The following is a 26,015-nucleotide window of genomic DNA, read 5'->3' on the forward strand; positions in this document are numbered from 1 at the left end:
TTGATATATCTAAATCTAGTATTATGAATTGTAAATAACGTACATAGCAACAAATGATATTTGATATACAGGGTGTCCCACAGAGATCTGACATTCTGACAAATGAAATAACTTTAGTTCTAATCAATATTTAAAAAAAAAATTCTTTTAAATCTAATAAATAGACATTTGCGCTACATTTTTAGAATACATTTTTATTTTTTATTTTTTAATACTGAAAATAAAAAACTTAAAAATTGATAAAACTTTTTTTCGAAATATTCAATATAGCCAATTTGTAAATCTGATTTTTAGAAAAATGTATATGGTAAAAACACTTATTTAAGTCAAATGGCTGATTTTTTACAATTTTTTTAAATATCAATATTTTTGTTAAGTAAATTACGATCTAGTTTATGTTAAAAACCTTGTAATTTCAAATAATAATTAAGTTTTTAAAGTATATTTTATAAAAACATATTTAAATAAGTGCATGTTAAAATCTAATTATTTTTTTTATTGTATTTATTTTAATAATATTATGTGATGTATAAACTATAAATTACTATAATTTACCTAACGAAAATATTGATATTTAAAAAAATTGTAAAAAAACAGCCTTTTGACTTAAATAAGTGTTTTTACTATATAAATTTTTCTGAAAATCAAATTTACAAATTGGCTATACTGAATATTTCAAAAAAAAAATAATCAATTTTTAAGTTTTTTATTTTCAGTATTAAAAAATAAATAATGTATTCTAAAGATGTAGCGCAAGTGTCTATGAATTATATTAAAAAGAAATTATATATTTATTAAAACAAAAGTTATTTCATTTGTCAAAATGTCAGATCTCTGTGGGACATTCTGTATAAAACGCTTAGTTTAATCTAAAAAAAAATGAAATTTCAAACTATTTCCTTCATAAATTAGATTTATACTATAAAATATGATGTTTACAAAATTAATTTTGTATTTATAAAATTTTCAAAATATCTTCAACATAGCATGTACACTAACATGTGATGTTGATAATAAATAATAATTGTTTTTATTGGATTGAGATATTTTATTTTAATCTCATAAAAATTAGTACAATTTTGGCCAGTCTGATTGAAATAAACTATAATTTACCATATTTGGTAAATAAGTAAGCTTTGGTATAAATGAATTGAAAAATTAAAGTTAAGTTAGTTTTAACTTTTTAATATTTACGTCTTTAAAACTTTTTTAATATAACTGATTGTAATTGATATAAACTAAATTGATAAAGAGTTACTTTTAGTCAAGTCCAAGCCACATCAATTTATAAATAATTATATATGACTATTATTATTGATGATCCATAATGCTAAACATTTACTAAAATAAGAAATCAAAAATATAATTCTTGTTATTTTTGTTACATTAAAAATAAAAAAATGGATAAAAGTACTACTAGTCTGTCTGACTCAAAGGGATGAATGGCAAAGTAAAAAAAAAATTATTTTACACAATAATTTCAGTTAAAAACCGTGTAAAACTAACTAAAAACAAAAATAATAACATTAATAGCACCTACGTACTAGAGACGCTCGTTGTAAAATGTCGGTATTCACATCCACACAACTTTGCATAATTATTCAACTTATTTCAACGATCTTGATAATATCCAATACATATTTCTAAAAAGAATCTCTTATGCCACCAACTGTACAGCCTGGAGTGCCTCTACAGATTATTTTTTTTTTGATTCAGGGCATGATTTTTCTGTTTGGTTAGATTCTCTTTCAATCAGGTCTGATTTAATGGATATCTTGTTTGTTTATGTTTTTTTAAATAAATATATCAATTTTGGAGCAATGCATTGGATTTAGAATCCCTATTATAGATATTTGTAATTCTGATTTGTTCTTTATAAAAAAATGTAAAACTAATCTTGCCATTATTCAATATTTTTTAAGAGCATTTAAAATGCCAATAGATATCCGTTGTTTTGAATTTTTTGAATTATCTTACTATCTTTTAAAGGTAAAACTTTGTTATTTTTAAAGCGTAATGCTTATTCATTTTTTTTCAAAATTATCACTGTCATGTTGTTATTTTTAGTTTCTATGTGCCAGTGTTTTATAATTTTTTTGTAAATTATGTAAAAAGTCTTATACTCATTGATTGTTACAAATATCATTAATTATTTCATAAATAGTAGTATAATAAAATTATTACTTTTTTTCCAGAAACTTATTCAAATCTATACTTGCTTAAGTTATTTTATTCTGATATTGAAGTAATTTAATACATTTCTAAATCAATTGAATTTTATTTTGAAATATCTATGAAAATATTTTTTTTGAATTATAAGTTAATTGATTTTTTTAAAGAAACAATCAATCCTGAGTAATTCAATCTTTGATCTTCTTCTTATTATTTTTATAGGTAATTATCTTCTGAATATGTCATGCTTTAATTATGCATGAAACATGATAATTATTTCAGTTTACAATATTTATATATATATTTAAATTTTTAAAATTTATCTATTAGGTATCAATTTTTAAATGAGTTATTAGAATGATACTTCACTAATAATATTAATACATTAAATTAATATATAACATGTGGTAAATGGTACCTAATATAAACATAGATATCCACATCTCCAAAAAATATTAAAATAAAAACACTATCTTTGAATAAATTTATTTATATTAATTAATTATGTATATTTAAATCTTGACCATATAAAGAGAATATTAAAATAAATACACTACCTTTAAATAAATTTATTTCTTGTATATATAGTTCTACTATGAGCTTTAATAATTCCAATTCATTCATGATTATATTTTTACAAAATGTGGATAAATTAGTGACATCAGTTCATTTGCAATAAAGTTTATAATCACAAATCATTATGATACTGCACTTTTCATAGATAATAATTATAAAATTATAAGACTAGTCATAAGGATTTATTTAAAACTAATTAGGTATAATTTGTATAATATTAGAGACAATATATTATATATCTTTTGACCATGTAAAATAATAACTGGGTACCTATTATAATTTATACCTAATTAGTTTTAGATAAATCCTTATGACTGTTCTTAATTTAATAGTTATCTTTGAAAATTTAATATATTAATATTATTAGTGATGTATGATTCTAACTCATTTAAAAATTGATCTATGTTATCATTAGGAAATCTATAAATTCTTATAATTGTGAAAATAATAGTATTTATTTTAAATTTAAATTTTATAATTAATTTTTGGGTGACCTATTATTATGGATTATACATTCTAACATTTATTGATCGAATTTAATCAAGTTTGATTTTTCATCAAATATTTTTAAGCCATAACTTTTATTAAATTTACCTATTGAGTTGATTGTTTGATAGACATTTAATACAAATTTAAAATCTTAAGCAACTAATATTTCTCATAAAACTATAACATCATAATTACAATTATTTGAATGAAAAAATAGTGTTAATCCATCAAAATGTAATCTAATGCTAATATTTAAAGGTATGTAACATAGAAATTGCCTTTTTATAATAACAAACTTGAATTTAATTTTATTATTACCTATTATTTAAATTTAGGGATTAAACATTATTTATTGATTATTGATTATTTATTAACTTATACCAGTATTGTATCTAAATTTATGAAAAAGTTTTATTGGCGAAAAGAAGTTCCCTAATATGATTTCGAAACAATTTATCAAAGTAATATCAAATTCATATTTAATTCTTAATGTTTTTTGGACATTTATTTTCTCATAAATATTAATAGATAATACAAATAAATAATAATAATACATGTGCAAATAATTATTATGTAAATAGTACCTAACTAACCGAAAAATGATTTCAAAATTATACATTTTAATCCAAAATCTTTCTCAAAATGTATAGAAATGGATAGAGTTGCTTTAGACCAATTATGATACAAACAATCATAAAACTATTCAATAATACTTCTCTGGTAGGTATAACATATTATGTTCTTAAATGGATATTCATACTTGCTAGTTATTTTCAGGCCGGCACTTGTGATTTTTTATAGGTACGTAGACAAAACTTAATTTTGACGCCCCTGTGATCTAATCGTTTTTCTTCCAAATAAATAGGAGACAAGTTTTTGTTTTTTTTTAATTAGAACTAAAGTAAAACTTTTTTAGTGTATATACTACATAATAGTAGGTAGTATATTTATTAGACAAAAATACATACATTTATAATATTTAAAGTAAAATGTTAATTAATTTAACTAGCCACTGTTTCATTTCGCGTTCCATCCTACCCAACCTAACCTACGAGACACCATTCTCTTTTCTCTATCCTTACCCATCTCACCTCGTATGGTCATAACTAACATAAATTTAATTTTCTTGCTTTTAAAGATGCAAAATCTTTGACGAGATCATCAATGTCCAAGTTGTCAGCGATTTCATGTTCAATTGAAATTGTTGCTAGTCCTACCAAACCGTCTTTTGAAATTGTTGAACGCAAATAGATTTTAATAATTTTTAATTTAGAAAAGCTTCTTCTGCTGAAGCTAAAGTTACCAGTATAGTTAGTAAAATTCTCAATGCCACGTATACCTATATTAGGAAATATTTCTATTAATTTATTTCTGCATATACCTATATATTGTAAAATCACATGTGGGTCACTCTCTTCCTTTATTAATCGTCTGTGCAACACGATTATTTCTTAACACCATATTCAAAACTAGACCAATAATTTTGGGAGTGCACAAATAGTGAAGACTAAAGAGCTCATAGACCCGCGGGGGCAAAGCCCTCACACTCCCAAACCACCAATTCAATTTCTCTTCACATTGAATAAAAAATGTATTTAACAAAATTAATTGATCAGTAGTCAGTACTACCTATCTAGTACCTACCTACCTATTTTAACATAATTTTTCTAGAATGCAAATTAAATTTGTTTAGGGTAATTAAATTTTCTGGTATAGGAAAATACAATCAATTGGTCTAAGTTCTGAATATAAAATTGAAAGCGATTCAAGTAAATAACTTACTTTAAATATTTTTTTGGATTACCGTTTCTTCATCCTGCTGATGAAGTGATGGTGATCAAACTGTTTCACAGACCATTTAATATCTATTAAACCGTTAGATGAAAAAATTATTATATTTACTGATTATATATTAGAAACATATGATATACTACCAGAATCTAGTTTCCCACCTTCATTATGCACAGAATATTTGGCTACTACTATGAGAACTACAAATAGTTGTGAAGCTTTTCATTCTAAGCTCAACGCGATGTTTTATAATGCACATCCAAACACTTTTCAATTTTATCGATACTATAAAGAGGTTACAAACTGATATTTGTATAAAACAACGTAGCATTTACTTAAACAACCGCACAACCTCGATAATTAATAAAGAAAAATTTTTAAAACAAGCAATGGCAGATTTTCAATAAAAAAAAAAATTGTAGGTTTAAATTCATAAAAAAGGTTATCGTTTAAATTTTTATCGCTACTATAAAAATTTTAAAAATTAAAATTACAAAAAAAAAAAAAAACCAATATATTTTTCACCAATAATACTAATAGTATTTGTATACAGTTACAATTTTATAACAAAAAATACAAAAACAAAAATAATATATTAAGCAAAAATGATGTGGCCGTTGTTGGAAACGACTTGCGTATTTGTGGTGAGGACGAGAGTGTAGTCAGGATTATCCAAATATATACTTAAAACCAATTTATGGGTCGGAAACACGTATATTTTTATATACAACCGATATAATTAATAATGGGCGCCCAGATATGTTTAAATTATTGCAACTAATTGTATGGTATGGAATACACATTTACAAATGCCCACTGACTCCGTGTGGAACAACATTAAACAAAATGACCCGAGTCGGCGACGGCGATGTGGCGACGATTGCAGTGTGGCCCACGTGATTCCCTCGTCAGTCGTCGGAATGGTGATGGCGGACAAATCTTTGCAGCTCGTCATCGTCGAAGATGATTTACTCGGCACGAAAACTCGCGGTCACGAGGAGTATTACACTACCACAACAACGCGTACGGCGTGTACCTATCACAACATTGAACTCAATGTTCATTCAACGTATCCGAAAATAAATATAATGAACCCGTAAAGGCCGAGCGTAACAGCTAGTCGCACAACGGCGAAAGGCTGCTGATCACAGCAAAACAAAGTATCAACTCGTGCTCACACGAGGTCTTGTGGTATGCGCACGACGACGACGGAGAAAGAAAAAAAAAACCGCTGGAAAAAGACAAGACAAAAACGGTGTGCACGATGGCCGATGGCTAAGCTCGCCGGTCAACGCACCAGTAGCGAGGACCGCGGAGTAGGATGGCGTCGCTCGGAGTTTCGACATCCGAACGCGACTTGGAACGTCAGTACTTTTGGCGGCAACCCTTTCTGCGTTTGAACATACTCCCCGCCGTGAGATCCGTCTTACAAGCTTCACTTGAGAACCGGAACAGGACGCTAGTGATATCCTCTAAAGCCGTGCCGATTAGGATCATAGTTTAAGCCCCATAAAGTCGAGCTGGGGTTTACATTTTTTTTTAAGCATACCAGTAGTATAAAATAGAGAATTCAATCACAAGATCCTCCTCATCCTCATCATACGCCACCACCACCACCACCACCACCTCTCCTACTCACCGCTCGACAATAGGTGCCGCCGTCCCACCACCACCACACCACCATATCCCCACCACCACCACCACCACCACCACTCCTACTCACCGCCCGGCCATAGGTGCCGCCGTCCCACCAGTTGGTCTGGTGGACCAGTGGTATTATAGCAGTCGTCTGTGAGGCAAGAGATTCGAGGTCGAGTCCTGGACAATCGAATTAAATTTTTGCATTATTTCCACTGATAATAATAATATTATACGTCACAACGGCGGCGGCGTCGAGTACTTGGATGTTGTGGTGGGGCGGAGAGTGGTGTACCGGTTGCGGCACCTATGACCGGGCGGGTGGTGGTGGTGGGACGGCGGCACCTATGGCCGGGCGGGTGGTGGTGGTGAGACGGCGGCAACTATGGCCGGGCGGTGAGTAGGAGAGGTGGTGGTGGTGGTGGTGGTGGGGATATGGTGGTGTGGTGGTGGTGGGACGGCGGCACCTATGGGCGAGCGGTGAGTAGGAGAGGTGGTGGTGGTGGTGGTGGTGGCGTATGATGAGGATGAAGAGGAGGAGAAGGAGGAGGAGGATGAGGATCTTGTGATTGAATTCTCTATTTTATACTACTCATACCAGCCAGGGACTGGAACCTTTATGATTTATGGTTCTCAAAAATTCAAAATTTCAGTTTCGGTTTTCAAAATTATCAAATTTCGGTTTCGGTTAATACCGGTTTTAACCTTAATTATTTGAATTTTGCTTTTTATTTTATTTTTATCAATTTAGTACTGTATAAAAAAATGAATAATATATTAAGAACTTCTATTTAATGATAGGTACCTATTTGTAATTAAGTGTACCTATTTAAGAATATAGAGCGACATCACCCAATACTGGCGTGCGATTAGTGCAGTCAACACCCGTGGACCCGCGTGACCCGAGAGTAAATGTCATCGGTGGCACAGCAACATCGCATAATGCGACCGTTTTGCTAAGATAACCGGGTGTTTGCAGTCATAGTTTAACAAGGAGTGCCGTGGTTGGCCGCCTACGTGGACGACACCATCAGTATCAATAAAAGGAGCTAATCGCGCAAGTGGTTTCGTGGAAATGCGGGCCTCTGCGGCCAACTCCCGCAGCAGTGTAGCAAAGTGTGTACGCGTTGCGATTCCGCTGCCAACGCGCGCGCTGCGCTGTCCAACTAGGTTTTAAATAAGAAAGCGGGACCAGTCACATCCGAAATCGACGTTGTTAACAACCTTGTCCCCCCACTCCGCCGGAGCCGTACATGGCGGTGACAAGAATTTACAAAACGTCACATATAAGCAGTGTTAGGAACAGATAACAAAAAAATCATCTGGATAAAGATAAAGATAACAACACAAAATTTCATCTAAGATACAGATAAAAGATAAAAATATTTTATCTAGATAAATAACAGATAATTATAAAAACTAAAATTAAAACAACTAATTTTAAAAATAAATACATATATATTATATTTAATGTCGTTTAAGTACATGAATAGGTATATACAATTTTTACGTTTGACTTAATTTATTATATCATGTGTATCGCCAAACATGAACTTCAACACATATTACATAAAGAACCAATAAGACCCTGCATAGGCGCAAATAGGGGGGGCTTTAGGGGCTAAGCCCCCCCAAACACTTTTTAAATTTTTTTTATGCTTTATCAGTATTATAATTATAGTTTATGATGTAAAATTCGTGTTCGTATTTTTTAGATTACGTAATTCGTAAATAAACAAATTTTATTTTTCCTGGTATAATTTTTATTATTATTGTACATTGTAGACTTGTAACCATAAACCATAATATCCATGATATAATAAACTAATTGGTAATTGGTTATCAGTCATCGCTAATAGATATTAGATAGTATCACCACAGAACGTATCACTGAGTGGTGAGCGGGCCGCGTGGACGTGCATTTATACAATTATACGTTAAACGCACCTTCGTTAAAAATAGAATATCCGGGGAGTCCAAATAAACCGTAGGATGATATATCACGTATTTTCATTAATTCGTTATCAACAGTTATATTTTAACCTATAATAAATTTACTATAGAGTTTTATAATTTGTTTTGTTGGTTGGTCATTTTACATTTTAGACTTTAGTATTTACACGTTTCGTGTTGCGTTTCATGTGAAAATCGAGTAAATTATAAACATACGTCGTACCAGAAAAAATGTTCAGTATATTTAATTTAAAAAAAAAAACTATTTTCTTTTTATTTAAAAATTAAATTATTTTATTTTATTTTCTATAGGATGCAAGGAACTTGTTTAATGGATTAGAAGCTCTTTAAGTATACTTTTCACGACCCTCTACAAATTTTAAACTTTGTGAAATGCAAAAAGAGCTTGGTTTAACTAAGATTACTCTTTCCCAATTAAGTGACACTCGGTGGGTCTGTAGATTTAAGAGTTGTGATGCTCTTATTAACAATTATGATGCTATTGTCAATGTTTTAACTAATGAAATTGATGAACAGGAGAGTAAAGATGTCGCTCAAGCAATTAGTATGTTTAATTTTTATGTACTTAATAGTTAATAATAGTTTAGACCATTTAAGTGCACATATTGTAAAAATTATACTTAAATTATAAATAAATAAATAATATTTCAGGTGTTTTGGCAACTATAAAATTTTTTAAATTTATTATATATTTGTTTATACTCCATGATGTTCTGAAAATAATAAATATATTGAGTGTACAATTACAATCAAAACTAGCAACATTAGGAAGTTCGGCATACTTAATAAATGGAGTTCAAGAAACTCTGAAAAAAAATCGTTCTCCCGAATACTTTGCAGAATTATGGGAAAAATTCATTAATTTTGCAGAGAATAATGATATTTCTATCAATATTCCCATAGGTAAGTGGCTTTAAAATTAACTCATTTTTCACAGAAATTACATGTACAAATTTTCTTTTTCAACAGGTTCTAAAAGACGTAGAACAGAAACAAAAACCTTCAAGGACTACCATGTTACTGTCACAACTGCGGCTGAGAACTCGTTTTACGAAGACGATTCGTCAAAGAAAAAATATTGGGAAGAGCATGCTAACTATCCAATATTAGATACAATAATAGATAGTTTGAGTAATAGATTTTCAGAGGAGAGTTTAAAAATTGCGACAGCGGTTGATGAATTATTTAAATTAAATTTTCAAAAATCGTCTTTTCTTATTGATTATTACAAAGTATGTTGTAACTTGTATTTGAGCAATATTTATAAATTATGAATTCTGTTTGACAAATACTTTTTTTTAAACTGTTTTGTTTTTGATTGCATATTTATTATTTGTGCACAGGATACTTTTGATATCAATTCTTCAAACTTAAAATGTGAAATGAATGTAATGAAAAACATGATGAAAGAAGTTAATTTTGAAAATATCAAAAAACATTTAAATGAAGAAGTATTTCCTAATTTATTTAAAATTATGCAAGTGGCAATAACATTACCAGTGAGCTCGGCCACTTGTGAAAGGTCCTTTTCAACTATGAGAAGGATCAACACATATGTCCGAGCTAACATGACTCAGGGCCGATTTACCAATTTGGCAATATTGAACATTGAAAAAGATATTATAGTAGATAATGAAATAGTATTAAACACATTTTCTAAATCCAACCGAAGAATTCAACTTTAAAAATATATTGGGTACATTTTTTTAAATAAAAATATTGTTCTATAATTATATTATTTTGTTGTACTTGTTGCTCTAAAGTCATACATACTTACAGTATTAATAATTCCTATTGTTTTCCTAAAAATAATGTGGTGTATGGTGTATAATGTATATTAGGTATATATTATAAGTATAATTTTGAGAACTATTACAAGTAGGTAGATGAAATAGGATAGCACATTTGAAAACGATATTTAATAAGTTTTATTTTCTGTGAATATTGTAATAATTAAGTACACAGTATACGATATACCTATATGTTGTACTAAAAAAATATTTAGGTATTAATTACTTGTATAAATGCTTCATTTAGTAGCTAGGGCTTCAGCCCCCCCAAATCTCAAACGCTATTTGCGCCTATGTCCAAGGGACTAAGGGAGTAACAAAGGTATAAATACAAATTGATTAAGTCATCCTGCTGTAAAGTAGATGTCGAGTGGACCAAAAACAAAATACACCTAGTTAATAATATTTTTAGAAATAATATTTATTTTAAAATTAAATATAAAAGAAACAAAAAAATTTACTTAAAATGAAATAATATATTTTTTTATTAAATGTAAATAAATTAGGTAGATTATATAAAAAAAATTAAGAAATTACTATGCAAAACATAATAAGTAAATAGGTACCTAGTTAATTATATTTATTAAAGGTACAATATAAAATTTGTTAAATATATCAGGCGATCAGGCAAACTGAAGTTAGTATAATCAGAACTATTTGATTCATAAAGCAACTGACTAACATCAACATATTCAATATCAATAGGACTGGACAGATTATCTTCATTATCACTATCAATTTGTGTGTCTTCATCATGTGTATAACTTCCCATCTGTTCTATTATATATTGTATTTTAATTATAATTTAAAAATATTTATAAAATTCTGGGAAATTATACTGGTCGTGATAGTAATATACTAATAATACAGTAAATAGTAATATAGGCTACTTATATAAATTAATTAGTATTAAGTATATTATATTATATATTATATATTATAAACTGAGTATAGAATATTAATTACTAATAAGTACTAAATAGGAATAACTTTTATTCTTTTCAGAATAACGTCTTATATTTTTAAACCTGGATGTTATTTTACGTACAAGTTGTGCCTGAGATAATGAGAATAAAAATTTAACATTTTGGAACAGATCTAGCTAATTTTAACCAAAAAATTTATCTTGTAAATTTATCTAGATAAATTAAATACTTAGATAACTTATACTTAAAGGCCGAGCGTAACAGCTAGTTGCACAACGAAAAGGCTGCTGATCACAGCAAAACAAAATATCAACTCGTGCTCACACGAGGTCTTGTGGTATGCGCACGACGACGGCAAAGAGCGGGCGCGACGTTGTGTCAGGCTCAACCGCTGGAAAAATACAAGACAAAAACGGTGGGCACGGCGGCAGATGGCTAAGTTCGCCGGCTAGCGCTTCAGTAGCGGGGACCGCGGAGGGGGATGGCGTCGCTCGGAGTTTTGACATCCGAACGCGACTATTGGAACGTCTGTCACTTTGGCGGCAACCTGTTCCGCGTTTGAACTACGAACACTATCTGTAGTAGTAACTATTACTACAGACAGTGCTCAGTCTGTATAAAAATGGGAAGGGAAATATTGTTGAGTTTTTATAATACCTATAAAATTCAAAAAAAATTCGGGACGCAATTCGGAAAGAATTTTTACCGAGGGACACAATTCGTATGCAGCCTTATTACCGGCCTAATTATGTTTACCTTTTTTCCCTGTGTATTATTATTGTTATTATTGTTTTTCCATATTTATTATTGTCTTTATTTTTGTGTCAACTATCTTTGTATTTTACTCTGTGTATTTTTTTTCTCATAATCATTATTCTATATTTCTGTAATCACCAATTTTTTTCGTGGCCAACGCCCTTATTATTATTATTGGTCTTGTTGTTTTCGTTGGAGTACCCAAACTAATTTTTCAGAAATGTTAGCGTACTTCTATTTTTATATTTAAGGGGCCGCATGAGACGCTGAATCATATTATTAAGAAAGTCTCCTGACCAAAGTTACTAGATATATGGAAAATCTGTTCTATAGCACCTATTTTAAACTCTAGGGATGCTTCTGATGTCACTTATTATAGACCAATATCTATTATCTCACATAGTACCAAGATATTTGAATCTATTGTTTATTAAAATATTAGATGAAGCTTTAATCATCCATTGATTGATGAGTGGCATGGATTCTAGCCAGGTAAATCTGCTTTCATAAATTATGTTTAATTTCTATCGTATATTATTGAAAATAGACGTCATCATCATTAACTTCAAAAAATCATTTGATACAGCCAACCGCGAGCTACTTATTTATGAATGTCTAGGCCTTGGTCACCCATTGCTTAGATAATTAAAATCTTACATTAAAGGGAGAAAAAAATTTCTAAGAGTGCTTGGGGTATCATCCTACGTAATTGATAATTCTTCAGGCGTCTCTCAAGTGGGGCAACTAAGTATTTTACTGTTCTTTGCTTTTATAAACACTGTCTCAAATATTTACAGGGTCAAAGTTTCTTCTCTTTGCGGATGACATCAAGCTATTTTTTAAAGTTGACTACGGGTGACTAGGCTATAGGCTATTTTACAGGGTGAGCTTAATCTTTTTTTTAACTGGGTAGATCATTTTGGACTCGTAATTAATCTTGATAAATGTCACTCTATTATCTTCACCAACAGTTCTTAGTCCATCAATGGCTTACCACTTAAATGAGTATCTGAAATTAAAGACCTCGATATTCGTTATACGTCTTCTTTTTCATTTAATAAACATATTGACATCAAAATAACACGAGCTCTTAAAGTTATTGGAATTATCAAGCGCAGCACTAAACCTTTTACATCAGTAAATTGTCTTCGTTCTCTCTACTTTGACTAGTACAATCAAATCCTGAGTAAAGTGTCATCGTGTGGCACACATACCTCAGTATAAGCTACAAAATCACTTCCTAACTTTTTTGGCTTTTTTAAATCAAACTGACGTGTCTTCTCACAACTATGTCAGACTACATAATAATGTTTTCCTAAAACCTTATTACTGCCTTTTGTTATTAAATTGTTATTATCTGCATAAACGTATAACTGTTTACAGCTGATCAGCGAAAAAGATGTATACAATATGGGCACTGGTTAATATGGGCAACCGTTTATTGTGAGCAAACATGTTTGGTCCCAATACATATGTATATTAACAATGTTAAATAAAACCACGTAATATTGGCACTCGATTCGGTTTATGTGGGCCATTTTATTTTATAATTCCGTTAGAATACATATATATGTATTTAAAAACGACTAACTTAATCGGGTTTCGTTGTATCTATGAGATTGTATTAATCAAAATTAAAAATCATTACAATTCAAACCTGTAATAGGATTTCGATGTGTGTAAATGTTGTTAGATGTGATAAAAATAAAGCAATAGAGAGCACGCGTTCTGTAACGAGTCAATATCTGCATTTTAGTTTTGACGTGATACTGTGTCTCGAAAAGATCTCTCCCTCAAGGAAAAAATCACTATTTTGATCAAAGTGAAATCGCTATCTCCAGGCACTTCACAATGTAAAATCACTGAAAAATTATGAGTTCCAAAATCAACGGTGGTGAAACTACCAAATAAGAAGTCATTTTACCCGAAAATTTCAATTCAACTGATACTGGTAATCAAAAACGTAAACGGGAAGAAAAAGATCCCCAAGTTGACGAGGCCTTAAGTGAGTGGTTTTTATTGATAACAAGTCGCATTGTTCCGTGTGTCTGCGCTTATGTTGAAATGTAAAGCCGAATGATTATCCCAGAAAATTGGTAACAATCAGTTTATTGCTACTGATATTTGGTTAATCAGGTGGAAGAATAGACACGAGATAAAATTCAAACGTGTGCATGGTGAAAAAGTAAGTGCTAACGAAACCGCCTCTGATGATTAGAAATTTGACAGGCTAAAAATAATTTTGAACGACTTTTCCTCAGATAACATATTTAATGCAGATGAAACTGGACTGTATTATCGAGCGACACCTGACGGTTCTTTATGTTTCAAAAGGGAAGTTCTATCTGGTTCAAAAAGGCAATGGAGAAGATTACGGTTTTATTATGTGTCAATATGACCGAGAGTGATAAAAGAAAGCTGCTAGTAGTGGGGAAAAGCTTAAGATCTCGATGCTTTAAAAATCTTTCTATAAATAAAATGCCAGTGCATTACCACGCGAATAAAAATGCATGGATGACTTCAACCATATTCTTAAACTGGCTGTATAAGTGTGATAAGTAATTGCAAGCAAAATCTAAGTCCATACTTCTTTTTATTGATAACTGTGCTGCACATCCAAAAAACGTTCAATTCAAAAACGTCACTTTAGAATATTTTCCTCCAAATACGACATAATCCTTAATCCAACCCTTAGATATGGATATTATCAAAAACCTCAAGGTGAGATATAGAATGAAACTATAGTTAATTTTATTCTAGAAATGATTGAGGAAAACCTGTTTGATCCATCTGCAATTGCTAATCAAATAAGTGGCAAAATAAACATATGGCAAGCAATACAATTTGTATCCGAGAGTTGACGAGAAGTTAGCCGCACAACTGTTATACATTTTATCACTCATTGGGGATTTTTTAATTTTATTAGTCTACAACCTGAGTTGACTAAGTTGAATGAATAATTTTTTCTTATTCAAATTAATAAAAAGTTTGAAAATACTTCTTGTTTGGATAATAATGAAGACATTTTTGATATTGTAGTACAAAATGTACTTAAAAAAAAGAAATTGGAAGATGATGAAGAAGAAGAAGATACCGAACCACCAGTTACAGATAGAGAGGCTAGAAAGTGTATTGATTTGATGCAGAAGTTCTTCATATAAGAGGGTAACAAAAATAGTTCGACTGATAAGCTTGAAGCGTGTGCTCATTTTGTCCACCAGATAAATACTAAACAGTTTAGACAACGAACAATTACAACGTTTTATATACCTTCCACATCCAAATATTAATTTAATTTAATATATTATATGTATTTAGTTTTATTTATATAATAATTATTTAATATTTTTTTCAATTATATGATAATCAAAATAAAAAATTTTTATTGTATTTTTTTAAGACTAATTTCGGTTTTATGGGCAACCGTTTGATGTGGGCAAACAGGGATGGTCCCAACGTGCCCACTTTAAGCGGAATCCACTGTATATATATTCATAAATCAATACATTTCTTTAAATTTAAAGGTAAGTTCCACATAAAAAAAATTAAAAAATTGGATAAGAATTCTGTTTACTTTGTAAGATCTGTTACTTTCTGACTTCACAGAGTATAAATTCCAATTCTTTGAACGATAAATATAACGATCGATAGCGTGCGGTGGTAATTAAGCTTATTTTGGTGGCCTCATTGGCCAAGATAGGAACGATGTAAATTCCAACAAATGTGTTTGGTTGGTAAAAATAAGTTACTGAAAAAATCAATATTATTTTAAATTGTAAAGAGTAATTTATTCTAGCATAGAGTATATTAAAAAACATGTATATATATAATTCATGAATACCCCCAAAAAAAAGTTATTTATTTTGCTAATCTCTCCTTGGAATATACAAATAATAATAAGGTACTTAGATTTAAAAAAAATGCATTAACCTCTTAAAACTATGTAGTGATATTAGATTAACATTATAGTTGTCAACCCTAAACAGAGGCATATTTTCAATTTTTTTCTAGGGGGCTCCAATAATTCCGACATAATGGTGCTGATAAAAAAAAATTGTTTTCAATATGTCAAGGTGACAAAAGCAAGATAATATACATAAGAGATGGAATGGGGTAAGTAATTTCTAGCCGGCTTACCGGAGTCCAGCCATCATCACGCACGAGATACCTTGAATGAGTGGTGGCCGGACTCGAACCCAGGACGATGGATATAATACAGTGCTTCTCAACGGGAACGATATCACCCCTCGAAGCGCGGTGATCAAGTACTGATGGGCGGTGAGTTCGTTTTGGGCGGTGGTGAGGGGGTGAGCTCGTTTTGAGCGATAGGGAGGAGGTGAACTTTTTTTCCGTTCAAAGCAACGCACCAAGATGTATCTGTAATTGTTTTCGTTTTTATCGATTTAGAAAATAAACTCGTGGTTACGAAATATAAGCTACATATACCAGAGCATCAAAGTTTGCTTATCTGTAATCGTTTTCGATTTATCTTAATTACTCTTTAACTTTAGCTTTTTCTTACTATACTTTCAGTATATACAGTGAAAACTCTCTATAACAAATCCGGGGGATCATGTGATTTCTGTCGTTATTGAGAGTTTTCGTTAAGTTAGGTTAGGTTAAAAGGTTTTAAATCAAACCAATCATTATAAGTTAACTTAATGTTATTTACGCAATATAGAGTTTTTCGTTATAACGAGTTTCGTTATCAAGAGTTTTCACTGTATTTAGATATTCAAATTTATCCTTGGCTGTGAACTGTCATAAAAAAATTATTAATTGCTTTCCCTTCTTCTTATCTCGTTAAGCGAGGATTTAGTGCGGTAACGAATCTGAAGGAATCAAAGGAATTCTTAAAATAAAAGCAAGCTCCCGGCGGCTAGACCCGTAAGAATTGTAGCATCGATCACATTATTACGCAAAGCCGTAACTTGCAATCTGGTAGGGTTAAGATTTCGAAGCAACATAATCGGAGTTCCTATTTTCAATCGCAACATGTACCGTGGAAATCCAGGGGAATCTAATGAATTAGGAATTCGATTGGAAAATTCGTTGCTTCAGCATCCGGCACCAAATCTAAAGGAAGATATTCTTGGAATCTAATAAATTAAGAAATTCGGTTGGAAAATTCATTGCTTCAGCAGCCGGCACCGATTCTAAAGCAAGATATTCTCTCAGTGTGCCTGGAAATATCTCTAAAATCCAATTAATCAGCGGAACTGTTTAGTGGCGTGAGAATAGCTCTTTCGCAGAGCCAAGTATACGGTTTTTGCAGTAAGTTTAGGATGTCAGGATATATGCTTGATATTAAAGTCTCAACCGATCTCAATTTTTCTTATTTTAGTATCTATAGTGATGTATCCATCTTCGTTCCTATAGGTACCATCGTGGATTTTCAAAAGTTGCGCTGGAGAGGCAGAGTTACTGCCTCCAAGGTGGTCTCTCTTGTTTGTAAGCAGTTTTAAGGTTTCGATTTCATGCCATATTCTTGAATTTTTTTAAAATTAAAATTTAATTTTAATCCTTCAAACATACTTTTACGATATCTGCAATTGAACCCTTAGGGATTATAGGCAAAGTTTGATGGAAGCCCCCGGCAAAAACAAAAGTAATAACTCTCATTCGTTTATCGGTGAATCGAATATCTCTTAAAGATCTATCCAACGCTTCAGAATGTGCTCTGTAGCTTGTTGTACACTCGTCCCACACTATAAGCTTTGTTTTTAATTATTCAATTATACATTTTTCACGTATACTTCTTTTATTTTTATTTTAATGAAGTAAGGGGGGCGTTGAAAAATATTTTGCTTCTTAGGGGGGTGGCCGTTTTAAAAAGGTTGAGAAGCACTGATATAATATTATAATTATATATTACATATGATAAAAAAGGTTACCTATTTTGATCTAATTTAGTTATGGTCTTGTAAAATTTTATAATTATGTGTTAATACTCGTATATACATTAACAAAACTACTGAACTTTCAAAATAGGCCATTTACATTATGCATTAGGTACAATAAAATATATATAATTTGGTTGTAATTCATTGCGCATTACAAAGTGCAATAACGAAATTAGTGCGTTATTAAAATTTTTAATCCAGTATTCCTGGACCCTCCTCTCCTGTAAATACGCTAATGAATTCATTATCATTCATTTCCATACCAACATTATTACATGCCTAATTATACAATTATACAATCTAAAGAAATATATAAATATAAAAGCATAATCCATTCTTTTTTAATTAATAAAAATATTTTCATGAAAAACCTTAAATTTAAATACACTAAAATGAAGTAATTTATATATATAATGGAAATTTTAAGGTCAAATCTGCTTTTTATTTATTAATTTTCGTTCACATACATTTATATGACCATCATACCAGTCAGCTCGCTAAAAGAATAAAAATTATATTAATATTAATATATTATTACAGTATAGTAATTTAACAATAATTATATTAAAATATTCTTACTTGGCATTTTGAGGAACAGTAATTCACCGATTCACAGACACTGCACATTATTATTGCATTGACGTTACAATTTTTTGCGAAGCACTAAAAAAAAAAACGACAAAGATATTTTTAGAACATTAAAATTGCTATCATTTTTATAAACATAAATGTCTTTAAATAACATTAATATGTATAGTTTCTGAGTTATTAAAAGGCATGTAGTATATGATCTAAAACTGACAGTGTTGGATAAACTACTTTTGAAAAGTAATAAAATTATGCTGCCCATTACATTAAATATTTTTAGTTTAACTAAATTTGCATTACCAATCCATGATAAGTTACTTTTTTGTTCAAAATGTATGGCACTACAAAAAAACGTTACATTTTTAAAAAATAATTACGAAATTCATAACGACTAATGAGTAATTATAAATCATAAATAGGTAACGGTAAAATTGTATACTATTGTATAAATTGTATAGAGTAGAGGTACGCATTTAAGATAAAGGGGTTTATGTAACATATTATGAAAAAATGTATGGGTAATTATAACTCCTAGGACTTAACTAAGATTGTTGTTAACTATATACCTAGTACTTTTGGAATCATGAATAAATTTAACTGTTCCAGAGTTTTTCTCGAATATCCTAGCTCCTAACTTTTTTCATTCATATTACATTCATAACTTATTTTAATAACAAGGAAAATAACGAGTTGCTACTATGAAATCACTTTTTAAAATTAATTTAAATAAAATGTAGTGAAATCACTACAGCGTTGCTGATAAGTAGTTTTACTACTGTAATTTGTAATTTGCGCCATGTTACTACCTAATCTTTCAAACTAAACTCTTTTTCAAGTAAGACGCACCAGACAGCGGGTGAAACCGTTCAAAACGCGCTCACGTCGTTCCCACTTACGACAGTTTAAGCCGTCGTCGGTGGTAAATAATAATTAATATTTCAATTCTCTGTATGCGCGGCAGCGTTGATAGTAGCCGATCGATGGCGACTGTCAACTAGAATAGTCAATTAGGACTATCACCATTTGTTACAATAATTTTGCAAAACGAAAAACTCGGTATAAAATAATAAATTAGCTTAACACATTTACAGGTTGAATAGATCGCCTAAATATTCTAGTTTGAGTTATAAAAAAGATTTTAAAGTCATATGTTCTACAAATAAGTACCTATTTCTAAGCTTTTGTAAAAAGAATCAATGAATATTAATGAATTTTACATACTTGCTTATTACTGGTTTGCGGTGATATAATTGCTATATTATCAGTTCCATTGGCTGTTGCTCTCATTTGATTTGGTGGTGCCTTAATCAGTTGAAATATCTGTTTGTTATCAACTACATAAGTGCCATCTTCAGTTTCAATAAGTGGAATGTTTAACATGAGTTTTTTATTTTGAATTGGAGGATTGAATGCTACTAATTTTGTTGTTGTTGTTGATGTTGATGTTGATGTTGATGTTGATGTTGATGTTGATGTTGCAGTTTCTGTTACTGATCTTGTTACTTGCACCAAAGGATTATGAGAAATCTGTGGCGTAACAACAAAACATTTGTTTGCTGGTATCGTTTTAAAAACAGAAGGTTCATGAGTTTTCTGTGGAAGTGAAGAAGGGAATGATTGATATGAGTAATTCAATGATTGGCTTGTTACAGTTGATGATTTTGCAGCGGTATTACCAATGGTTTTGGACTTATTGCATTTCATTACTGGTATTTGCCTAAAAATATAACATATCTAATTACTACTGAAATTCTAATTTTAATTACAATAAAATGTTCAATAGAGGAATAAGGAATAATTATACTAATGAGATATAGTATAGATTTTGAGTTTAAATTTATCAATATATTAAAAGTTGTTAATTTGAAAAACCTAGGATTTAATTTATAATTATAATACATATTTTAACAGTTTATTAAAAGATTGGTTATATAAATACAAATCTGAATTGGGGTACATTTTAAAGGTACTATATGATAAAATTATTTATTTAATAATAATACGGTTGTATTATCAGAAATGAACAAGTTAGACAATCATAACTATGTAGTGGCAACTACCAAATAGGGATATAAAGTAAACAAATCATAGAAAACTGAAAATTGGGGAAGTATTTGACGTTTATGAGTACGTATCGGATTATAACATGAATTTATTAAGGAACTTTATACTATATTTTGAATTTTTTTGACCTGGTAAATAACTTTTTAATCAATATTTATAGAAAAAAAAAAATAAAAATGTTTGAAATAAATATCATATGTCTATAAATAACTCAAAAAGAGTCAAAATATTTTTATAATTTTGTTTTGTATGGAAATTACAATGCAAACATTTGGTAAAAATGTTAAATATCTGCGTTTAATTTTTACCTCACAAAAGTATATACTACATCAAATTTTCTACCAGAAACTATTCCTTAAATTTAACAATTAAATTATTTTTCGACACATTTACATATATACGTACACAACAAATAAAAAAAACACAGACCAGTGTAAAATCAATACACAAGCCACTTAGCTAAGAATCTAAAATTGAAAATTTTCGAAAATGTCAAAAAATTATCATTCTATATCTATATAATTAAGTTAAGAGGAAATAAATCAAGGGAACTTTAAAAATTAAATGTAATAAAAAAAAAAACTGTAGTTTCGTGGGAGCCGATTCTAACGCCCTCACAAGTGACCAGCTTATGACATTCTCGGACATGTTGAATTATGACCAGCAGAGTTTGTTATTCTTAAACTGAATGAAGTATATTATAGATACTGTAGTAATAGCATATAAGCTGTGAAAATTCCCGGTAATTTAATATATTGAATGCATGAAGATACTATAATAACTACTATCTTATTAGCACCCATTACAACCGGCTTTTGGGATGAGCGAGAATAAAAGCAAAAAAACAAACCCTCTATTAAGAGCCTAAACATACTAAATTTGTGTCTAAATCAGATATTGACTGACAGTTAATCAGTCAACAACGGTAATTAGATATAAAAAAAACTTACTGGTAAGTTCCATCTGGATTTTTGGTTAGGAGCAACTGAGTTAATTTTTCAGAATTTACAGGCTTTTGAATAGTTTCGGTTGCTGGTATTTTGATATTTAATTGTTGTACAGTTGATGAAGTAACAGGATCTTTCAATTGTGAATTAATGCGAGATTGAAACGTAGCATTATCGATTAATAATTCCAAGTCTTTGTTCGAATTCCCGGTAATAGCATGAATAACGGGTTGAAAGTATTCCAGGCTGCTTATTGTTAATACAAAAAAAAATGACATGCGATCAATGATTCCGGGGTCGACATCCCGACTATCTTCTATTAGACTTATTACATCAATGCAGTCAGGTCGAAAATTTTTTGTTCCAAACAAACGATAAACTTGTTCATTTTGATATTGACTGTCTTTCAAAGTAGTCCATAATAAATATACCAAATGTTTGAAGATGCTGCCTTTTTTAAATTTTGGTGTCTCCAAAACTCGAAGTGCAGACAATATACTCAGAAAGAACAATTTAAATGCTGAATCAAATTCCGATTCTGCAAAATCTGATACAACGTCTGAAAAATAGCCTTTTAACTTTTTTTGTAGAACTTTATTATGTCTTTCGTGTAATCGGTTGGCATCACATCTAGCTTTAAGTTTTTCTGCTTCAGTTTTTTTCTTAAGAGACTCATCCATTCGTGATTTGTGTTGTTTGTTAGATATTGAAAGTATGTTGATTATATTTGCAATAATCACAATAGTATCTTGTACGGATTTACTAAAATACTTTTGATATACATTTTCAAATTTGCTCAGCTGCTCTTTTTTATTGTCTTTGTCATTAAAAGAGCATTCAACTCCATTTGAATTAGGTTTACTTGTTGAGGGTTTATCAACTGCCAAATCGTTCGTGCCATTTGTAACCTGATTGAGTTTTTTTTCTGTATGGTAAATTTTCAACCACTTTTTATAATTTTCATGATTCATCAATTTCCTATAATCAGCAACCCAAATCAATGGTTTTACTTTTTTGGCTGATGAACTTACAGGTGAGGTAGATTTGGTAGATTCATTGCAATCAGTTTCTATAATAGGTACAGCTCTTGTTGCAGCTATGCGTACAGTACTAGGTTCAGTAATAGGTACAATACTAGGTACATAACTAGTTACAGTAGAAGATACAGTTCTGGGAACAGTACTGGGTAAACTACTGGATACAGAACTAAGTACATTACTGGTTACAGTGCAGGATACAGTTCTGGGCACAGACCTAAGTACATTACTGGTTACAGTACAGGATACAGTTCTGGGCACAGCACTAATTATATTACTAGTTACAGTTCTGGGCACAGTTCTGGATACAGAACTAAGTACATTACTAGTTACAATGCAAGATACAGTTCTGGGCACAGTTCTGGGCACAGTTCTGGGCACAGTTCTGGATACAGAACTAAGTACATTACTGGTTACAGTACAGGATACAGTTCTGGGCACAGAACTAAGTACATTACTGGTTACAGTACAGGATACAGTTCTGGGCACAGCACTAAGTACATTACTGGTTCCAGTACAGGATACAGTTCTGGGCACAGACCTAAGTACATTACTGGTTACAGTACAGGATACAGTTCTGGGCACAGCACTAAGTACATTACTGGTTACAGTACAGGATATAGTTCTGGGCACAGCACTAATTACATTACTAGTTACAGTTCTGGGCATAGTTCTGGATGCAATTCTGGGCGAAGTTCTGGATGCAATTCTGGATGAAGTTCTGGATGCAATTCTGGATGCAATTCTGGATGAAGTTCTGGATGCAATTCTGGGTGAAGTTCTGGATATAGTTCTATGCATTGTTCTAGGCACAGTACTGTATTCAGTACTATATTCAGTGCTGGTTGAAGCGATAGGTTCCTGTTTCACTTCTAATTTCGGTATTAAAGAAGACTTGAACTGTGATCTAAAGTTATGCGTTTCATCCTCTCTTGATAATACCAACTTCAAAAAATCTTTTCTATTTGTATTCAACTTTTGTATTTTTTTAGCAGGCTCATCGTCTATAGATGTTTTATCACCTTTAGACGACTTAGCATCTTCAGAATTGTTATCATATTTTGGCCTTTTATCACTTTTAGACGTTTCATCGTCTTTAAATTTAGTCTCATCTTTTGATATATTACCATCTCCATTATGTGTATCATTCTTTTTTTGAATTAAGTTCCTAAAATTAGTAAAATCATAAAATTAAATAAGTAATTTGAGATGAGTCATTATTATTTAGATTTATTCATATCACTCCGGTATTAAAAATGTATTATTTGTATTTAATTCTAAATTCTAAAAGGGTTACATACAATAATTTATTTTAACAATAATTACATTAAATTCACCAGTGATTTTACGAATTGTTCAATAACAGAATCAAAACAAATGCTTAATATATTAGTTGAAAGGCTATAATGTGATTTGCGCTAAAGCCGTTCTATTATTCAAAATACAGATTAATCAAAATATTAACTGTTTATCTAGATGTTAAGCAACCATCATAAAAATACTATTATTGCTTCTTAAATTATGAAACAACATTTTCATAACTAACTGTTGAAGTGAATATTTTTTTTAATATTATTATTCGTCATAACTTTATCTAAATTGTATATTTCAATAACTTTTTCAAAAAGTTCTGTTTGAAACAATAGAATCATACTACGATACGTTAAATTTAAAAATGTTCAGATTCTGGTTGGATCGTGCTCAAATTGCAGTTTCCTTGTTATCACTAGTACCTTATAAATAAATATTAAAATAAACTTACAACTTGTAATTTTCTATGTCTTCTGTCGTAAATTTGTTCAACGAAACTACACAAGTTGTGGCGCATAAATGCTTAAACATGGCATCTATTACATTTTTTTTATACTTATGCTTTCTGGATCTGAAAAATAAACATTTATCAACATGAAATTATATTAGAAATACTATGTTCACATTCAAAGTACTCATATATTTTTAAATAATAATTTTTATTAAAAATAGTTTTCTGCTATTTAACAACTAATACTGTAATACGGTGCAAACCTATAAAAAAATAAAATTTGTTTCAATATTGAAAATGAAAAATACATGGTTGAAGTTTTAATTTAAAATATTTATTTTGAATACTTTATAGTAATTATACGTGAATCAATTGTCCACCAGAGTTGGTACAGCAAATAGGTTACGATCAATGAGAAAATGAATAAATAATTTTAAAGTTTTCTACGTTTTATATATGGCCAAAATACGACGACTAATTAGATCATTTCTCATCATTATCTACAAGCGCTTCCGGTTATTGTATCTTAAAGTATACACGGTATGATTTCTATAGATTATCGTGAATTCAAATAATTATCATGGAAACATTTTCTCTTTTTTTTATTAAGTGAAATATTATTATATACATAATAACTCTGGTACTAGACAAGGGGACTAGTACTACTAGTTGATCCCCGCATACTTCTTTGCCCATTAAAAATATAAACTCTAAACAGTTCAAAATGTGTGTATAATTCTTCGTTTAATATCCGGCTAATCATGCTCAAAACTTCCCATGACAAATTCCCATGAATTAATTATCTTAATCTCCATTAAAGATTTTTAACACATTCATATAAAATACAGGACTAAAATTATGTTCAATCATAATATTTTCAGACATTTTTAGGTTTAAAATATGAAACAATTTTTAAAATTAGTACCTTATAACAAATTTCTAATTCTTATTCATCCATACTAAATTGTATAACCTGTAACTAGCTGAACCCGTACACTTCGTATAGCCCGTTAAAAATTCTACCTCTTATATGTATATAACTGTGTGTTAATTGCTGACCCGACAGACGTTGTTCTGTCTTAATTATGGATATTGAATTCAAATTGGTATAGTTAATGAAACAAATCTTACAAAAAAAATTGTTTATTATTCTAATGCATTAAAATATACAACATTCTTTCTTTTTCTTTTTTCATGCGCGTGTATATCAGTACGTATATTCGTACTGTTGCAATCGATAAATAAAAGACCCACACTTTTGTACAAAATAAACTTAAAACAACACCTTTTGTTAATCTATAATTAATAAAAAAAAATGTTCGGTATGAATGAAGTTTTATTATTATTTCCGATTAATTACACATGATGTCGCTTACTTACAAAACAGAGTTTTCATGAAATCCTTGCTATTTAGAAGGTTTTATTTTGATATTGACAGACACACATAGTTATAATACAGTCTGTTAATCAATTTAAAGCTCTCTAATAAATTATATTTTTTGTTTTGTTTTATGGTGCATAAATAAACAAATATGACGGTTTTCCAACACGTGAACATGCGACGTATAAATTATCTATACGCGAAACAGGAAAACTCCAAAT

The 26,015-nt window shown here is 30.1% G+C and overlaps 2 protein-coding genes across 2 annotated transcripts in view; one reads left to right on the plus strand and one right to left on the minus strand.

The window, feature by feature from the left end:
* The first annotated feature begins 9,012 nt into the window (after nt 1-9,012).
* Nucleotides 9,013-10,325, plus strand: LOC107173189 (52 kDa repressor of the inhibitor of the protein kinase-like). The gene is made up of 4 exons (XM_089229662.1): nt 9,013-9,184; nt 9,292-9,543; nt 9,610-9,872; nt 9,984-10,325. Exons 1-4 carry the CDS (start codon nt 9,013-9,015, stop codon nt 10,323-10,325), a joined length of 1,029 nt encoding a protein of 342 aa, XP_089085788.1.
* Nucleotides 10,326-16,040: 5,715 nt separating this feature from the next.
* LOC107173188 (uncharacterized) overlaps nt 16,041-26,015 on the minus strand; it is a 29,248-nt gene continuing 19,273 nt past the window's right edge. Inside the window, exons 2-6 of the mRNA XM_089217835.1 lie at nt 24,414-24,533; nt 21,618-23,819; nt 19,825-20,320; nt 18,595-18,678; nt 16,041-18,512 (exon numbers count right to left, since the gene is read on the minus strand). Of these exons, the coding sequence (XP_089073961.1) occupies nt 18,444-18,512; nt 18,595-18,678; nt 19,825-20,320; nt 21,618-23,819; nt 24,414-24,533 (2,971 nt within the window). The 3' untranslated portion in view covers nt 16,041-18,443. The remainder of the gene's footprint in view (nt 18,513-18,594; nt 18,679-19,824; nt 20,321-21,617; nt 23,820-24,413; nt 24,534-26,015) is intronic.

Source organism: Diuraphis noxia, unplaced genomic scaffold (assembly GCF_037042655.1).
Source record: "Diuraphis noxia isolate RWA-SAM2 unplaced genomic scaffold, SU_Dnox_SAM2 contig0001, whole genome shotgun sequence".
Lineage (NCBI taxonomy): Eukaryota > Metazoa > Arthropoda > Insecta > Hemiptera > Aphididae > Diuraphis > Diuraphis noxia.